Raw genomic sequence first — 20,248 nt, forward strand, 5'->3', positions numbered from 1 at the left:
TTTATTACTATTTCCTTAAAACATCGAAAGTCTTCGTTTCTCTGCTGTACATTGTATTTTATAAAGTTTACATCAGGTTTTAACTTAACAAACAAAGTGATCTGTACTTATTACCCTATGGATATTCTAGAGATCGTAACTTTTGCTCTGACGGTATGGTTTTAAAACTCCCCTATTAACAGTGAACGGTTAAAATGAACAATTGATATAGTTTTTAACTAACGAAAAAACGTTCTATGGCCTTCATCGTTGGAAGAAAACTGATATATCAACAAACTTTCATTTTAAAAACAACAAATGAATGAAACAATAGCAATATTCTTTATATGACATCGGTATTCTTCAACCTTAAATAAAAATAAGACAATATAACTCCAATCGAATCTGAGTATAAATTTTATTTTTTTATGAAAACGAAATAAAATCGAGTACATGTAGACATTTATAATAAGCGATTATAATAAAAATAATAAAGCGAGAGTTCACTAGCACCAAGATGGGTTATAATATTCATATATATAAAATCAGGCTCATAAACACGTTAAAACTGTGCGCGTAAGCACAAACGTAGAAGATGTTGACGTTATGCTACACTGAGATGGCTTTTGATATAAATTTGTGTTGGTCTGAAGTCTGTAGAATTCTGAGGAAGGAACAATATTTCTGGCGTTGTTATAACAGTTATTGTGACCGTGTTCGAACAATTCTTACTAAGACGCTGTGCTCTCGTTGTCTTCACTCCAACGTACAGAAAATGTTCACATAGATGTTACCGTTGTTGAGGAACACAGAAAATGTTCACGTAGATGTTACCGTTGTTGAGGAACACAGAAAATGTTCACGTAGATGTTACCGTTGTTGAGGAACGCAGAAAATGTTCACGTAGATGTTAACGTTGTTGAGGAACACAGAAAATGTTCACGTAGATGTTACCGTTGTTGAGGAACACAGAAAATGTTCACGTAGATGTTACCGTTGTTGAGGAACGCAGAAAATGTTCACGTAGATGTTAACGTTGTTGAGGAACACAGAAAATGTTCACGTAGATGTTACCGTTGTTGAGGAACACAGAAAATGTTCACGTAGATGTTACCGTTGTTGAGGAACACAGAAAATGTTCACGTAGATGTTACCGTTGTTGAGGAACACAGAAAATGTTCACGTAGATGTTAACGTTGTACACTAGAGATTGAATACTATAACATAGAATTACGTTGTCGGTTACGTTTGATAAATTTTATCGTATTGTTTGATAAACACATGAAGTAAGTAGTGAGAAGGAAGCCACTTGCCATTACTATGAGTATGTACCACAAAACTAAATTGATACGTTTGCATTACGGGGAGTGCTGAAAAAGCATTGACACGAGTACAGAATATGTTTTAAAAAGGTTTATATCACACAGATACGATCAAGGAAGTGTCAAGACAGCAAATTTTTCTTAATATTGACGAAGTAAAGTACAAAATGACCCCTGTTGAAGTTAATGGCGCGGTTCAACCATTACACCAAAGCCATGAACTCTTCCTTGGAAATTTTGTCATCCCCATCTTTATCTAACAATCTCTCGAAAACTTCTTTCTTCACGTTGACCAAATCATACAAGTCTTTAATCTCGTCCACACAAAGAAAACCGTCTCTGTTGTAATCTTTCATGTTGAACATACTATCAAACGCCAGGCTGTAACAGAAGCAAAACGATACTTTTTAAATAAGGTTTAAATAGAAAAAACTGTCAGCTCCTTAACTAAAAACAAGAGGTCATTTTAGGTCAGAAAATTGTCATTAATCAAATATGTTTATATTTATGAACGGTTACTTTAGTTGGGGATTTGGATTGAGGGAGAGGGGCGATATCTTATTCAGTGTAGCAACGTTAGGTGGAAATCCGCAGTATGTGGTTCGGAGGAAGTTGTCAGTGTCCTTGGGTAAGACACATTGCCATGATTGTTCTTGATGCCATACGACGGTCCTCCTGTAAGTGGTTCAGTTAGGTAATCATTAGCTACAAGGAGATCCGGCCTAAACGCTCCTTTTCTATTAATATTGGTCGATAAAATCAGCGAACGAAATATTTCTAAATATCGGACTTCTTTTGTTAACAAACAAATAATGTAACGTTGACAAGCTAGCCATGCTGTTTAACAAAATTTGAACATATATAGCTCATTCAAATATGTTGCACATTTAAATAACGCTAATTTAATGTATATATTACAGTGCATTTTCATTGATGTGTCATGTCACAACCGCATAAGATGGATGGACTTCCCGGTCTAACATAGTGACAAAGGCTAGATTTTTTCTGTCCATCTCTTATCGAGCTGACGGTCAAGTTGGAAAGGATGAAACCAATTTGGAATCTTGCTGCAAACACGAACTAGAGAAACGGAGAAAAAGTGCAGCTTTAGCAATTATCTGTCTGGACTGGATTTCAAACAAGGTGTCGCCATTTATATTATCACAGTTGTCTTTTTCCAACGGCAATGACGTAAAAAAAATATGAACTTGGATCATTGTTCACTATTACTGACCAGCGAATTTGGGAATATGATCCGCCTTTCAGGCCATGTGTTGGAATCGCACTCCGACGTGCTCGATACAAGTGATACACAAAGTGTACGTAAAGAACTGTCAGCAAATGACGTACCACTATACAAGATATTTTAGTAATTAATGCAAAAATTGACATGTTTAATTTTCTACATGACATACATGCAGAATACTACATTTTAACGTTGAAAAGGCCAAACCATTATACTTCATAACTTATCACGAGGCCTGATTTTCATACAAAACACTTGAGCTAGTGAAAAGCGCCATAGTGACGAAAACTTCGGATGTGGAATTTTGATCGTGAGTTTGTGACAAAAAAGTCCCTTTTTAAATACTATATAACTGAAATTAAAAAGTTATTTTTATCAACATTTGAAAACACAAAGAAAACTGTGGCTTCTTAAGAAACGGTAGTATTTCATTAATAGAAGTACCAGTCTGTAAAAATGAATTATTTGCAGCGTTTTTGTATCAACACAGGTAGTTTTCCAGATATGTAATTTGGAATTTCAATATCTATAAATAGATAGTATTACATGAATATTTTGTTAAACCTTACCGTCTTGGAAGCTTGGACATCTCCTTCACAAACACATCATGACTGACGCGTACTTCACCATTCACGTCTAGATCCTTGAATATTTCCTGTGAAGGAAGAAAAGTGAGTAATATTATGGCGCTGTAGTGTTGTAGCAAATTTCATGTCAGTTATATGTCTCGAAAAAATGACCATGTGAATTTTGAAACATGAAGATTTTTTATCAAATTCTCTAAAAATAGATGAAACATGAAGATTTTTTACATCGATAATATTGTTCATAGATTTTGAGAGTGTATTCCGACAAAACCTATTAGGATTCGACATAGTTTTGATGTGTTTTGCATTATATATTGACGTTGGCTTTGTATATTGTGTTATATATTAGTTTTTGTATGTTGGTTATATATTCGACATAGTTTTAATGTGTTTTGCATTATATATTGACGTTGGCTTTGTATGTTGTGTTATATATTGACACCAGGCCCCTGTGAAGTTTTTGTATGTTGTGTTATATATGGACACCAGGCCCCTGTGAAGTTTTTGTATGTTGTGTTATATATGAAGTTTTTGTATGTTGTGTTATATATTATAGTTTTTGTACCTGTGAAGTTTTTGTATGTTGTGTTATATATGGACACCAGGCCCCTGTGAAGTTTTTGTATGTTGTGTTATATATGGACACCAGGCCCCTGTGAAGTTTTTGTATGTTGTGTTATATATGGACACCAGGCCCCTGTGAAGTTTTTGTATGTTGTGTTATATATTGACACCAGGCCCCTGTGAAGTTTTTGTATGTTGTGTTATATATTGACACCAGGCCCCTGTGAAGTTTTTGTATGTTGTGTTATATATTGACGCCAGGCCCCTGTGAAGTTTTTGTATGTTGTGTTATATATTGACACCAGGCCCCTGTGAAGTTTTTGTATGTTGTGTTATATATTGACACCAGGCCCCTGTGAAGTTTTTGTATGTTGTGTTATATATTGACACCAGGCCCCTGTGAAGTTTTTGTATGTTGTGTTCTATATTGACATTGGCTTTGTATGTTGTGTTATATATTGATGCCAGGCCTCTGTGACGTTTTTGTATGTTGTGTTATATTTTACGTTTGGCGACACAAAGTCCGATGTCGGTAAACAGGTGTTCATTGGGGCCTTGTTTGCAGAATCACATTAAATATACACTCAATGTGAAATACGCATTTTTTAAAGAAAAATATAATTCACCGGCAAATCACTCTATCAAGGAAAGTTAATTACGTAACTTTCCGCACGAATGCACAGGACCTCAACTAAGTCATGTAATCACCGGCACCCTGGCGGATGACTCACACAGATCGAGCGATATAGTTTAATAGGCTCAGAAAGAACATGTTTACGTGCACAATTTCACTTTTACTGCCCAATGTGCTTTCCCAGTATGTCAGAAATGTGATTATATCTACGGTCCCAATAATTCAGCTGAGCAATCAGAAAAATACACAGGCAACATTTTAGCTCTGACGATGAAAATCACTATCTATTTATTCTCTGGATGTATATCTACTGGTGTAGGTCAATGTGCAGTTCAGGTCAGAGGTCATTCCCTTATTCTTGGCTAATGGGAGTTTCCCTTGAGTCGAGAGGTAGCATGTACTGATGTATGGCAGGTAGCAGGGTATTTTTCATGTTAACTTGCCAAACCACTGTGGTATACTAATAAATGTTTCTTTGGTCCGGGATCAATATTTTGTGACGTGTTTGATGAGTTGAATGATGTCATCATTTAATATGGCTCCTCCTTTTCAGATTTCCAATTGGCTAATCATCAAAAGTTGTTATGATGGCAGATATAATGGTAAGTTTACAGAACGAAAAACGTCATGAAAAAGAAGAGGAAAACGATTAAACTAATATAAACAATTTAACAGAAGTTGAATCTACAAAGTGAAGGACATTACCGACGTCAAATTGTGTAGAAACAGACTTTACATCTCCACTCAATGCAATAAGTTATGTAGCGAGCCCCGACTGCTCCTTCACCAGCAGACGACCACAACCCTACCTCCTCGTCAAATTATTACCCATACGGGTACTTTTATTTCATCTGGTGGTCATGGTGAAATTGGACCAGGCAGGATAGTGAAGTCTAGCTAGTTAGTCGTAATACAATCACAACTGGTATTCCAGTTTGATAAAAAAAAATGGAAGTGTTCGAGAATCCTTTTGAATTTCACAGGTGCTTTTCTTTTTTCAATGGGAAAATTTATTTGTCGTGTCTCTGGCTACGGAAAATACAATTCACACAGCACTTTGACGCTACTCACTGTGGAGTAACATAACGATTTCATGTAGCGTAACATACTGCAAATTGACATGACACAAGACACTCATTTTATGGAACATTGATGGTAGAAAACTGAACATGTTTCACAATAACTTCCTAGATACTGTTCGTAAGAGAAAAAAATAGCTGTAGAATTTGCTGAATATTGAGATTGAGAACCGCCTGTCAGACTGAATTTGATGAATACTGAGATTGAGGCCCGCCTGTCAGACTGAATTTGATGAATACTGAGATCGAGGCCCGCCTGTCAGACTGAATTTGATGAATACTGAGATCGAGGCCCGCCTGTCAGACTGAATTTGATGAATACTGAGATCGAGGCCCGCCTGTCAGACTGAATTTGATGAATACTGAGATCGAGGCCCGCCTGTCAGACTGAATTTGATGAATACTGAGATCGAGGCCCGCCTGTCAGACTGAATTTGATGAATACTGAGATCGAGGCCCGCCTGTCAGACTGAATTTGATGAATACTGAGATCGAGGCCCGCCTGTCAGACTGAATTTGATGAATACTGAGATTGAGATATTGTGTTAAATAATTCACCAGTTTCAATAGCCTCTAGGATAATTCTAAACGATTATTAGAACTGATACCAAAATTTTTAAAACCAAGAAATCATAAGAGCAAAGTCTTCAATTCTATTGATAGGTCAACAAAGCAGGAGAGCACCATATTAAAGATTTTTAGCGTCAGAAACTCGTTCTTGAACAAAAACAACAAAAATGCCACCGACATGTCTTAAAGAAATATAACAGCGGATAAAGAAACGCAAGGTCGATTTTGTAATATAACTTTTGGACACGAGGACGAGCTACTTCCGTACACTGTGAATATGTTCTTCAATTGAAATTCAGCCGACCAACGTCGAATGCAGTGACTGTTTGCACATGCACCTTATCGGTGTCGTTTGGCCCTTTGAAGACACGTGTTGTTCACTGACGAGTTCCCGCTTCACGCTCTACTGGTCAGATGGACGACAACGTGTCTCCAAAGGGCCAAACGACACCGATAAGGTGCATGTGCAAACAGTCACTGCATTCGACGTTGGCGTCGCCTCTGTGACGGACCAACATAGGGTCGTTGTGGACTTATATGAAACTCTACAATCGCTTGGAAAAGAAATGTGTAGCTAATCTGTACTGTGTGCGATATTCTGACGATTGCGTAACGGAAAGCGACAAATTCGGGGAAGGGTATGTTATATAGCAGGGATACTTCAATGCGTGAAAATGCCTTTTGTGGTTATCCATGGCAATCTTACAGCTGTAACATATCAGCATCAGACCTTGAGACCACACCTCCTTCCTCTTATCCATCAACGTAACCTTACGTTGCAGCAGGACAACGCGAGGCCCCATGTTGCTAGGGTTTGTCGTGACTTTCTGGCTCAAAACAACGTCCCAGTCCTTGATTGGCCACCATACAGTCCAGACATGTCCCCAATCGAGCTCTTGTGAGACGAGGTAGACAGGAGGGTTAAGAAGCACGTCAACGTCCCATATAACGTCGCTCAACTGACGTAGGCCCTTATTAACGAGTGGAATAATATCCATCAAAGGACAATAAACACCTTAATGGGGTCAATGTTAAGGGGACTAAGAGCAGCGACTTAGGTCAGGATTGGGAACAAATGCTACTAATTTGTATCAGGGGACGGCGTAAGGTACCATGTTATAACGCTATTCACACAAACGCCGTCTGTAATAGGACAACACAAATCGTTAAAATGTATTCGGTAATAATGAAAGAACCGAGAAACTCTAACAATGAACTAATCATCAATGAATCGTGTAAAATAAAACCTATTGAAAATAAACTTGTGTTTCTTTTTCCCACTAGTTCGAATATTTCCCAGTGAGTCCTTACAACGCCCATAAACATCACCGTGACGTTAACAGGATATTGACAAGAGGCTCACGGTCACCTGGCTTATCTCAACAGAACTAAAACCGCAAAGGGCCATAAAACGGTAAGGAAAGCGGTCCCATTGATACAAGGCCTCATAACAAGTTTCACCAAAACCTGTTCAATCTATCGCGTTAGCAACGAAACGTTAACGGAAGACGACGGACGCAGAACGACCGCTATAGGTCACCGTGGTGAGGTGACCACAACGATTGATATAGGTCGCAATGACCTGTGGTCAGGTGACTACAAGGACACCAATAGGTCACAATGTGAAGACGTGTTGTTGTTGACAATTGAAACAAACACTCAAACAATCATTAAATTGGTTAATGGTCGTTTGGACAAACATTGGCAAAATATCCCCTTAAAGTTTTACCTACATTTCACCCTGCTACCGGAAGTTGTAGTCAGTGACAGTGTTTCGTCACTGTTAGCCGGCTAAGACAAAGGTTACAGGTCATCAACCGCGGTTTTTTTATTTTCTGTGACATGGTAAAAAGTTGGTGGCAGGAATATCCTTTTGATTGTAAGATATGAAGAACAACACATGTCAACTTATCCCATACAATAACGACAAGGAGACAATTCTGATCGTCCGAAAATAAAACATCGTCTAATGAATTTTGTCAATGAGACTGTAGACTACTGATAAGGAACCTGGTGTTATAATATTATGAAGATCGCCAACAGATCGTCATTTACTATATACCAAACAATAAATCATCTATTTGACAAAATCTATAATTTCATAACAAGCCGTTTTATCTTATATATTTTCTCGCTTAAAAGTAGTTTTTTTTCCTTATTTAAATGCAAGATCAATACAGTGCTGGGAATCTATTTTTAGAAATATCAGCTTCCCCTCAGACTAGAGTTAAAGAAATTTAAATCAATTGTAAAACTGTTGAAAGTATTGTGTTTGGTGTTTTAAGAGACATTCGATAGCGAAATCTGTGATAAGAACTTTATATACTGTATACAAACAACAATCATTTAATCGTGGTTTTCGAATGTTTTAACTGTAAGCAGTTTATACTGTGAGGGAGGTTTGCTAAATCACAAGGATGGCCTGTGGTTTTATCATACGAGTCAAAGTGGGTGTAGCCAAACCTGTTTTGTATAGACAACAGGTAAACATCTTTCGTGCTTTTCTAGACGTATTTAATATGGATGAGAACCTGTCGACAAACAGATAAAGCTCCAAGCACAGTGGGATGGAATTGAACCAGAAAATTGGCCTATAATAATGTTGACAGGAATTCGATACCAGGATAGAAGACCTCTTGAGGACATAATCAGCTCAGGTCACAGACGCAAAGTTAAATGAAATAGAGCTTAAAGAATTATTTCAAACTACGGCAATCTTCTACAAAGTGGATTTCTTTATCCTTTGGGTCCAATATTCAACTTGAAAATTATTATCATTTATTTTTTTATTTCTGTTTTTTCGCGAAAAAAAGGTTTCATCAGAACCCTGTACTACAGTGATGAATTCCTCCGAAAAACGCCAGGAGACCTTGAATCATTGATTACAGATTGGTACAGGATCGTATAATTAGTCATGTACATCCCTGGTTTTATATTTAGTGAGGTACGAGCAGTGACGTGGTACTAGGTATAGAGAGTGTCACAGTAAAGACTGACAATGAATTAGGTATTAGTTTCAAACAAACATCATTTATGGAAGAAACTTTGCTGAATGTATATTGTACTGTGGTGAAACTTAGAGAAATAGTTATTTGTATTAGGTATTAAAAGGTCTTTGTTTGATATGTGTCAAAGATATAACAATGTCTTTAATTATTTTATTATATAATTCGCAATTAAATATACATGTATTAAGGTTTTACGATGAAAGTAGGAGCGGCATTAGCACTAAATAAACATTTTCGATAGTTTCACACTAATGACCAATGATATTACAGTTTTTGTAGTGAAACAATGCTTTGCGGTATCCTTAAGGAACGACAACTCCGGTAAATATTGTGAAAACAGCCCTATGAAATGAGAGGAAACTTTCCTGAATGATTTTGATCACGGTAAATTTGATTATGACTGTGATCCATACACTTTGTCTTTACTATTAGTCCTTAAATATCTGAAAACTTGAGACTAAAATGTGAAACTACGTGTACTGCATATCATCCGACCAAATAATCAGAGGACAAAATAGAGAGAACGCTAAATTCAAACTGGAATTAGTAAAAAGAGAGAAAAACGTAAATAGGATATTCCTTGTTTTTTTAGGAGTGAAGGTTATATTTCAACCCCGTGAGGAAGGGGGGCGGGGGCATGAGCGATGTCGTAAAACGATTGACGGCGGTAACTATGTCGTAGATTTGATAAGAGAGCTCGCCTAAAGTTTTGACGTTCGGAGTTCGAGACTAAGTCTTGTTCTTTATAGAGCAGGACGTGGTCGCAAGAATATTTTCATTATTTTTACAAGTCATGTCACATCCCTGTCCTCTAAAACACGACTTTAAGTACCAAAATCATATATGTACATGGTATGAAAACGCCCAGTTGTTAAAAATTAATGTTCCGGTCACTGAGAATAAAACGTGCACGTGGTTATCGTCACGTGTCTAAGCATGATGAAAGATCCACTAAAACTCATAACGTTACAGTTCAGTATAATCGTTGAGTTGTGTAGGCGAAATAAACCACGTACACAATCAACAAAACCAATGTATTCAGGTTTTCAATGAGTCACTCCAAGGTTGATATACCTGAGCTTGCATTGCATAGCATATTCACTGTAACAAGACATTCACTAACACAGTTTAAACTTCAAATAAAAAATTAACATCAATAAGAAACGGCAAATTTATGTCTTGCATGACTTGAGTTTCCATGGGTTAATTTGCCCTGAATTTTCTGAAGCTGTCGCAGTGAGATGAATAAGGGTTTGATAACAGAATGAATCGCCATCTTCCACTTTTATGTCAAACACCATCATCAGAAAACCCCACTTTTATTTTCATAAAGGACAGAAAATAAATTTTTCATATTACGCATTAACGCAATTTTATAGAACTAGTATTCCTGAAGTACAAATTGCTGTATCTTTACTTGTTTCACCCTACCAATCACCCCATAAACGATAACTTTTCAGCTTAAAGTATTACTATCCACACCGTCCAGATTTGTCAATGATGTGGCGCCCGTTAAATTTTGATAGTCCTGACTCTGAAGGATATTTAACGACTTCTAACCTTTGTGGTGTGTATCTCCAGGTAAACACAAAGGTTACCACGTATAGAAATATCATTAATAAATCTACACAAGTTACCAAACAAGAACCCTCTGGCTAACGTAACATTGTATTTGTCACTGTTATGGACATTCGCTATTTCCATAATAAAGATATTCACGGGGTGTTTAGTACCCCGCAGTCAGAGTCTGACGAACTCCACCATAAGGAATTCACACAATACTCTGTCTGACTTGATTAAATCTATCACTATGATCCCTGGGAATTAAGCACATTTCAAAACATCTGCTTTTACTATATCTTTTGGCGGTAAAATATATAAATATATGTCATTATTGACAGTATGACCTCCATGGTTTCTGTATTGTCGGATACCGCCTTCCCTGTCGAGTGTGGGGCCTCTATGGGACATGACTTCTGTATCGTTGGATATCGCCTTCCCTGTCGAGTGTGGGGCCTCTATGGGACATGACTTCTGTATTGTCGGATACCGCCTTCCCTGTCAAGTGTGAAGCCTCTATGGGACATGACTTCTGTATCGTTGGATATCGCCTCCCCTGTCGAGTGTGAAGCCTCTATGGGACATGACTTCTGTATCGTTGGATATCGCCTTCCCTGTCGAGTGTGAAGCCTCTATGGAACATGACTTCTGTATTGTCGGATATCGCCTTCCCTGTCGAGTGTGAAGCCTCTATGGGACATGACTTCTGTATCGTTGGATATCGCCTTCCCTGTCGAGTGTGGGGCCTCTATGGGACATGACTTCTGTATCGTTGGATATCGCCTCCCCTGTCGAGTGTGGTGCCTCTATGGGACATGACTTCTGTATCGTTGGATACCGCCTTCCCTGTCGAGTGTTGGGCCTCTATGGGACATGACTTCTGTATCGTTGGATACCGCCATCCCTGTCGAGTGTGGGGCCTCTATGGGACATGACTTCTGTATCGTTGGATACCGCCTCCCCTGTCGAGTGTGGGGCCTCTATGGGACATGACTTCTGTATCGTTGGATATCGCCTCCCCTGTCGAGTGTGAAGCCTCTATGGGACATGACTTCTGTATCGTTGGATATCGCCTTCCCTGTCGAGTGTGAAGCCTCTATGGGACATGACTTCTGTATCGTTGGATATCGCCTCCCCTGTCGAGTGTGGGGCCTCTATGGGACATGACTTCTGTATCGTTGGATATCGCCTCCCCTGTCGAGTGTTGGGCCTCTATGGGACATGACTTCTGTATCGTTGGATATCGCCTCCCCTGTCGAGTGTGAAGCCTCTATGGGACATGACCTCTGTATCGTTGGATACCGCCTTCCCTGTCGAGTGTGAAGCCTCTATGGGACATGACTTCTGTATCGTTGGATATCGCCTCCCTTGTCGAGTGTGAAGCCTCCATGGGACATGACCTCTGTATCGTTGGATACCGCCTTCCCTGTCGAGTGTGGGGCCTCTATGAGACATGACTTCTGTATCGTTGTATATCGCCTTCCCTGTCGAGTGTGAAGCCTCTATGGGACATGACTTCTGTATCGTTGGATATCGCCTTAGCCGTAGATTGTTAGGCTACGTACATCTCCACGGATTTCGTTTAAAAGGATTTTTACTTATGTTAACAACAGGTAGCGAATACTGCTGCATGAATCATATTACAGTTTTGAAAGGAACAAAGGAGTGTCGAGTTTATTTCCAGACGTGGTGTGTTTTTGTTACATGAATAGGTTAAAGTTTGAGTCAGGTCTTGTCGGTTCACAACACTCTCTTTCAGGTAAAACTATGACTGTGAAAATTAATATTGAGATGTTATCATGAGATAAGAATTCTTTTAATAAAAAGTAAACTTGATGGTGTAGCATAAACTACCTCAGTAAGTAAACAAGACCTGGGACAAAACAATTCATTAAAATTGTCGTGAAAATGTCAATTTTTTAATTTTTTTTTCTGTCTAGAAATGTCTCCAACAGCTGTTTAGGCACATAGACCGAACAAACATCTGAGATTAAAAACAGTCGTCCATACTATAGCGGTATTCCTTGACCTAGAAAATGCTCACGACCTTATTTGGCACGAGGGTCTGTTATTATCACTTAAAGCAGTAGGATTAACAGGAAACATGTTACGATTCACCATCCACTTTCTAAAAGATCGTAAAATTCAAGTATGAGTTAGCAAGTCCAAGTTAGATGATTTTACATTAGACAATGGTGTCCCCTAATCTAGTGTTGTATCGCCAACACTTTTCAATATTTATATCAATGTCTTATACCTCTTTTTAAAAGGAAAAAAGTAAATAGGTACAAAATAGCTAACATACGTCAGTTTGTGGACGACACCATAGTATAGCATAGTAGTAAACAGATTCAACAAAACGCAAAAGTCATGCAAAACACCTTAGACGGTAAGCTGTCCCTTGCCTACACTGGCGTAGTGTGGTACCGGAGATCTGTACCGGACTACACTGGCGTAGTGTGGTACCGGAGATCTGTCCCGGCCTACACTGGCGTAGTGTGGTACCGGAGAGCTGCCCCGGCCTACACTGGCGTAGTGTGGTACCGGAGATCTGTCCCGGCCTACACTGGCGTAGTGTGGTACCGGAGATCTGTCCCGGCCTACACTGGCGTAGTGTGGTACCGGAGATCTGTCCCGGCCTATACTGGCGTAATGTGGTACCGGAGATCTGTCCCGGCCTATACTGGCGTAATGTGGTACCGGAGATCTGTCCCTGGCCTACACTGGGGTAGTGTGGTACCGGAGATCTGTCCCGGCCTACACTGGCGTAGTGTGGTACCGGAGATCTATCCCGGCCTACACTGGCGTAGTGTGGTACCGGAGATCTGTTCCGGCCTATACTGGCGTAGTGTGGTACCGGAGGTCTGTCCCTGGCCTACACTGGGGTAGTGTGGTACCGGAGATCTGTCCCGGCCTACACTGGCGTAGTGTGGTACCGGAGATCTGTCCCGGCCTACACTGGCGTAGTGTGGTACCGGAGATCTGTCCCGGCCTACACTGGCGTAGTGTGGTGAGAACTGTCCCGGCCTACACTGGCGTAATGTGGTACCGGAGATCAGTCCCGGCCTACACTGGCGTAGTGTGGTACCGGAGATCAGTCCCGGCCTACACTGGCGTAATGTGGTACCGGAGATCAGTCCCGGCCTATACTGGCGTAGTGTGGTATCGGAGAGCTGTCCCGGCCTACACTGGCGTAGTGTGGTACCGGAGAGCTGCCCCGGCCTACACTGGCGTAGTGTGGTACCGGAGATCAGTCCCGGCCTACACTGGCGTACTGTGGTACCGGAGAGCTGTCCCGGCCTACACTGGCGTAGTGTGGTACCGGAGAGCTGTCCCGGCCTACACTGGCGTAATGTGGTACCGGAGATCAGTCCCGGCCTATACTGGCGTAGTGTGGTATCGGAGAGCTGTCCCGGCCTACACTGGCGTAGTGTGGTATCGGAGATCAGTCCCGGCCTACACTTGCGTAGTGTGGTACCGGAGAGCTGTCCCGGCCTACACTGGCGTAGTGTGGTACTTAGAAATTGATAAATATTTCGATAAATACATGGAAAATGTGTATTTCACCTCTGAGAAACTTGAGGTATATGATAACATCTAAATGCTAAACACGCAGTATGATATATACCAGACATGGTTTGGAGCTGATTAACACAAACTCTGCTAGACGTCCGATCTCTGTTTACCTGATGTCGCTGTAATTTACGTATATTGTACGTATAAAGAGACAAACATATTTCACGCGTCTGAAAGGTTAACGTTATGTTCCGAAAGCAGTGGGGATAGGATTGCTTTGAAAATGACGTGAACGAAAATACAGGTTGTATGGGGATGCACCAGATGTTTATAGTGAGATATGTACATTTGCATCACAATGTAACGATATAACATAACATGAATTAGTATATATTGTGAATTAAGGTTAATCCAGCGCGTGCCCATTATGACGTCAGTATCATCGGTACAGGGACAGTTAGGTTTGCCGTCAAAATGACCGTTCATCTTGACGAATCACATTGTTGATGATGAGTGATTTGTTTTACTTAATGTTATCGATATAAGACAGCAAGATGTGTATGGAATGTAAACATAAATTTTAAAATGTCCAAGTACAGCATTTGCAGAAGTACTAAATGACGAACATAACAGGCAAAATATCGCTAATCAATACCACAGGGAGACGAATCGAGTCGATGTAATGGAAAACAGGGAAATATCAACCTATTAAAATAATTATAATCTAAACTCAAATTCGCTACAACTAGGGCGAAATATGAACAAAAGAAAGATTTACAAGGAGACGCCGGAAAAAAGGACAAAGAGAAGAAAATGTGTTCCGAAAAAGTAAGCGTATTCTACTTCATTGACGACACACGCCATGGTCAATCCAACCAAGTTATGTCAGAGAATGATCAGCTATTTATATAAAATAGTAGAATGCTCAAAAATAAGTTGCTATTTACTATCGTAATATGTCACGGCATCTAATGATGCTATTAACTGACAAGTCACTGTATCTAATGATGCTATTAACTGACAAGACATGGTATCTAATGATGCTATTTACTGACAAGTCACTGTATCTAATGATGCTATTTAGTGACAAGTCACTGTATCTAATGATGCTATTAACTGACAAGACATGGTATCTAATGATGCTATTAACTGACAAGACATGGTATCTAATGATGCTATTAACTGACAAGTCACTGTATCTACTGATGCTATTTACTGACAAGACATGGTATCTAATGATGCTATTAACTGACAAGACATGGTATCTAATGATGCTATTAACTGACAAGTCACTGTATCTACTGATGCTATTAACTGACAAGACATGGTATCTAATGATGCTATTTACTGACAAGACATGGTATCTAATGATGCTATTAACTGACAAGACATGGTATCTAATGATGCTATTAACTGACAAGTCACTGTATCTACTGATGCTATTTACTGACAAGACATGGTATCTAATGATGCTATTAACTGACAAGTCACTGTATCTACTGATGCTATTTACTGACAAGACATGGTATCTAATGATGCTATTAACTGACAAGTCACTGTATCTAATGATGCTATTTACTGACAAGTCACTGTATCTAATGATGCTATTTACTGACAAGACATGGTATCTAATGATGCTATTTACTGACAAGACATGGTATCTAATGATGCTATTAACTGACAAGTCACTGTATCTACTGATGCTATTTACTGACAAGTCACTGTATCTAATGATGCTATTTACTGACACATAACAAACTCGCCCAAGTAAGAAAAGTAACACAGAAATTCCTATATGTCTTAGTACAAGAGAGTCGCACCATAACAGTGAAACAGAAAGATAAGCTGTCCCAAGAAAGTTGCATTGGCAGAACGACTCGGGTTAAGTAACACTGATCTGCAAATTCGACGCCATATAGCAAACACCAAACGACTTACTCGCCAACAGCAGTCACATACCTTGATATCTTCGGGAGATTGGTCTTTTTTTAAGACATCTAGAATGAAATGCTGGAGATCATCAAGGGTGAAGCCGGAATCGTCACTGGCATCATTGGGGACACGACATCGCATAATGTCTTTGTATACATAATGCCATTTTGACTCCGAATTTTTCTTATAAACCTCCATGGTGAATGATGAGACGCACTGCACAACAGTCCGAAACCTGTGTGACTAGCTGGCGGTGTATTGGGTCGTCTAAAGCCTTACACGGCCTTGCTAGTTTCCGGATGTTAGAGTTTTACTTCTATTTCTACATGAGTGAACACAGGTAAAGGGATGAATCATCACATTACATATTGGCTGGGTCTATTACATTGTTACATATTTGTTACATCTCATAGCACATTTCAAGTGGGTAGGGTTGTGGGCTTGCTGACTTTGCAATATAATAAAGGTACTATCATTTATCATTATCAGTGCGTAGGAAGTTGTGAAAAAGTGAGGGGCTACCCCCCCCCCTGGGGAAATCCCCCCCACTCCTCCCCCACCCCTTTACTACGCCACTGGAATGAACCAGACGATGACAAAAAGTGGCCTCCCTTTTATTTAGCTGCTTTAATTTTTAATTGTATACGCCGTTTCGGTCTGGTGATTCTGACAAGGTAAACAGCTACTGAAAGCGATGACAATCATAAATATGTTCCAAACGGTACCTGATATATACCTATACTGTGTGTGTATGTGTGTGGTCAGCCTTGAACTCCTCACATAACTATGGCCAGCAGCCTTTTTGATATTTGTCTTCATTTGATTGTAGTCCGCCTTCTACTTATTTTTCAGTGTTCAGTTTTCTTCTGAAAGTTGTTTGGTCACAGGATGTTGGACGGTCAATCTCTTTACTGAAACACGTGTGGTATGTTAAAGTTTGATTACTGAATGTTGTATGGTCAGTGTTTATTTTCATTTAGGATCGGTTGGTCAGTTTTCTTAATGAAGAACGTACTGACCTCTTGAAGTGGTCAATCTCCTTACTACCACGGATTTAGATCTATATCTAAGTAAAGATAGAACGGTCAGTTTCGCTACCGACTTGAGGTGACCAATCTCCTTACTAAAAATCGATGGATCAGTTTCCTCTGTGAAGGCCATGTGGTCATTCGCAGTGGTCAATCTGTTTACTGAAGACAGTGTACCTGTGGTCTGTCTTGTCAATGAAGTACACAACAGTTTCACTTTTTTTTTCAATATAGTTTCAAATTCAACTTCATGTCCCAGCCCACGCAAAAGCTTCACAGCTAATGTATCATACAAAAACAATACTCTTATTTACCTGATGGAAAACAGGTGACGTGTGGTGTATATGTGTTGAATAAATGTACTGTGGTAAAGAAGACTTTATAAAGATATCTTACCAAACAGTAGGATCAATAGTTTGAAATGTAATTGATCATCAGGGTAATTAAGACTACCTTAATTTTTGTAAGATTGCTGAATTCCAGAGTCGTTTACAAAATTAGAATCTGTCTCCAGAATTCCCGGTATATTGAAGTTTATCGGAGGTAATTCATATACCAACGAAAATTTGAAATTATACAGTTGTAATGTGCGTCTACAATACACTTCAGTTTGAGACTTTAGATTTTGATCTGGTCACGATATACCGTCTCTGACTGTTGGTTGGTATTATCATAATGGTTACCTGTGTTACATGTTCAATAACACCTCGACACTTTAAATTCCTTCTCTGGAATTTTAGAAAAGAAACAAACAAAAAAATCACGTGACTTAAAAAATCAACGAAATCACGTGACCGGTGTGTGTAAATTGAGAAGCAGGCGTTTTATTGATATGGATCTCCGTTATAGAGTAAACATGTAGCAGACGACAGATGTTTCTCAAGACCCATCGATGATAATATTAGCGATTTATTTGTTATCAAGGAACACGAAACCAAGCCCAGTGTTAGATTTGGTTAATACTTGTTATCAGATTGTCGCAATGTAAACATTTCAGATATCCGTTTTGCCCATGTTAACGAGAACATTTTAAAAAAATGATCTTGTCCCGAAAACCATTTTAGCTTGAATGCAGTTTTAAAATACCATAATAATTAACTTTAACAGAGTTGAACCCTACTCCTGCAGAAAACGTGATAAATATATGCTTCAAGGTAAAGGTGCTGTTATTTTTGGATCCACCACACCACTATCGAAGAGAAAATTTCGTTATGTACACTTAGGATCTCAAACGTCGTGGTGACAGTGTTAGCATTTAGATTGATTGGTATTAACATCAAGTTTAGGGTTGTGTGATTGTATTCAGGATCTAAAACAACTCTAAATTCTGATAATTTGAAATATAATGACCGCGGAAGGGAAGGAGCGTTGAACCAGTCCATTGTCACAATAACTTCCGAGTTATCATTGGACAAGGTTAAAGGGATATTCCGGACATGTTTCTTTCCGTTCGGTAACTTTCGAAGTCCCTGTTTATTGACAAATTTCTGGCTGTTCTATACCTGTTTCTATTGACGTTTTGAAGTGTCGTCAATATCATAATACGTATGGTTAGCCCAGACAAGTAAAATTCACGGATATAAAGCTAAACTGTTGAAAATTAGACCGCCGAAAACCTGGGGCATTTATCACGTGATGATTCTGAAAACGAGATCAGCGAAAAGAAGCGCGATGTCCTACCCGCGTGGCAGATACACGGTAAGTAAATTATGATAATTTTTTTTTAAATTATTACGTATCTAAATACATTTTGATATACATAAAGTTTTAATCCAATGAGTTGTCATATTTGTTTGCATTTCATTGCGCAGGCGTAAATGTGTAGTGACGGAGTCAGGACCTTGCTACCTTTGTAAATCGATCAGGCGAGTTCTGTATGGGATTTGTACAAATTAGATAACCTGTTGACTTATGTAATGGATTGGGGCGTAAGATCTCCATAAAAATATATGTTTTCAGTCTGTAAATCTCTTATAAAAGAATAGCTTACGGAGTCCTAATTTATCCGGAATATCCCTTTGATCTGTCGAATATCATATTGATTCGGAGTCTCTCGAGAATATTTCTTCTACGTGATTTAAGCTTTTGCCACGGAAACATTCTGACAAAATACTTTCCATCATCTTTGAACTCTCTGAAACTGCATAATGCACCGACAACACAGTCAGACGAAAGTATTCCACAAGTGAATTGGTCCCGTTATTTGTTATAATGATAGTTCTTAAGCGTTTGAGTACAGTATCTATACCTTATCAGTCAGTGTACATGGGTTCAATGAGGGCATTAAGTTAATATCCGTTTGTTTACATATAAGCCGATCGAAGTAGGATGGTCGGGTGATGCAATGGTAACTCGCATTTCACCTAGGAGTCCGAGGTGCAATTCTCGGAACGGTCTTGAAAAGGGAAGAGATAACATGTTCGACCACGTGGGTTTCCCCAGGTACTCTTGTTTCCTCCCACAGTAAGATTCCTCACACGCTTCAAACATGAGTATTTGATAAAAGTTAGAAAAACTTCACAATTATTGTAAGATATATAAAGTTCGATTAATGAGCGCAATTCTGCTTTGCTATCATTGGCCAGTCAGACCAGGTATAAGAAAGAGGTCACTTCCGGTACCAGAAATCAGTGCGCCTTGCAATTGGTGTCCAGAACAATTAATCACATAGATGATTAATTGTATGTAATCAGCATTAAACTGTAATCGATTAGAATAAATATGACATAATTGTCGAGAAATAGAAGAATACTTTCTTGTTAAATATTGGGACCGATTATGGACATTTGGACAGTGACCACTAGTTGGTATTATATCCAGCCAAAGTCGCCATTTTGTGACCATCAAAACTTACCTTAAGAGCATACGATTTGTTCAGTACTTTTGCAGCTCTACTTCATGACGACAATATTAAATGTTACGATGGATGTAAAGTAATTTTCCATACCATGACCTTACAATCGATTTTTGGCTGCCACAGACAATGGAAAACGCTCAAGGGTATCTAACCGTGACGAATGTAGGGACGTGGAGCGCATTTCTGCGCTAGTAACAAAAATTGCATCGCGAATTTACTGGATAATATGCATTCCACATCACACACGCGTAGTCTAAATAATAATACGTGTATATAGTATTACATTTTATTTTACAAAAAAACAGAAAGCAGTTTGTGATGACAGCAGTTTTGTCAATTATGTCGCTAATATCTAGCAAATATGCG

The 20,248-nt window shown here is 39.1% G+C and overlaps 1 protein-coding gene across 1 annotated transcript; it reads right to left on the reverse strand.

The window, feature by feature from the left end:
- Positions 1-433: 433 nt before the first annotated feature.
- LOC132546449 (uncharacterized) lies at positions 434-16,212 on the reverse strand. The gene is made up of 3 exons (XM_060210161.1): positions 16,025-16,212; positions 3,117-3,202; positions 434-1,682 (listed from the first exon to the last, which is right to left on the reverse strand). Exons 1-3 carry the CDS (start codon positions 16,193-16,195, stop codon positions 1,505-1,507), a joined length of 435 nt encoding a protein of 144 aa, XP_060066144.1. The 5' UTR covers positions 16,196-16,212; the 3' UTR covers positions 434-1,504.
- Positions 16,213-20,248: the final 4,036 nt, after the last annotated feature.

The sequence above is a fragment of the Ylistrum balloti genome, unplaced genomic scaffold (genome assembly GCF_031769215.1).
Source record: "Ylistrum balloti isolate Yb309-2 unplaced genomic scaffold, AGI_CSIRO_Ybal_v1 Utg369890, whole genome shotgun sequence".
NCBI classification, from domain to species: Eukaryota; Metazoa; Mollusca; class Bivalvia; order Pectinida; family Pectinidae; genus Ylistrum; species Ylistrum balloti.

What these genes read in the sequence shown, in the direction of transcription:
- LOC132546449 (XM_060210161.1), bottom strand. Translation starts at nt 16,195, where the DNA reads ATGGAGGTTTATAAGAAAAATTCGGAGTCAAAATGGCATTATGTATAC. An exon ending in AATCTCCCGAAGATATCAAG is followed by an intron (nt 3,203 to 16,024) that starts GTATGTGACTGC and finishes CTTCCTTCACAG; the next exon opens with GAAATATTCAAGGATCTAGA. An exon ending in ATGTCCAAGCTTCCAAGACG is followed by an intron (nt 1,683 to 3,116) that starts GTAAGGTTTAAC and finishes CTTCTGTTACAG; the next exon opens with CCTGGCGTTTGATAGTATGT.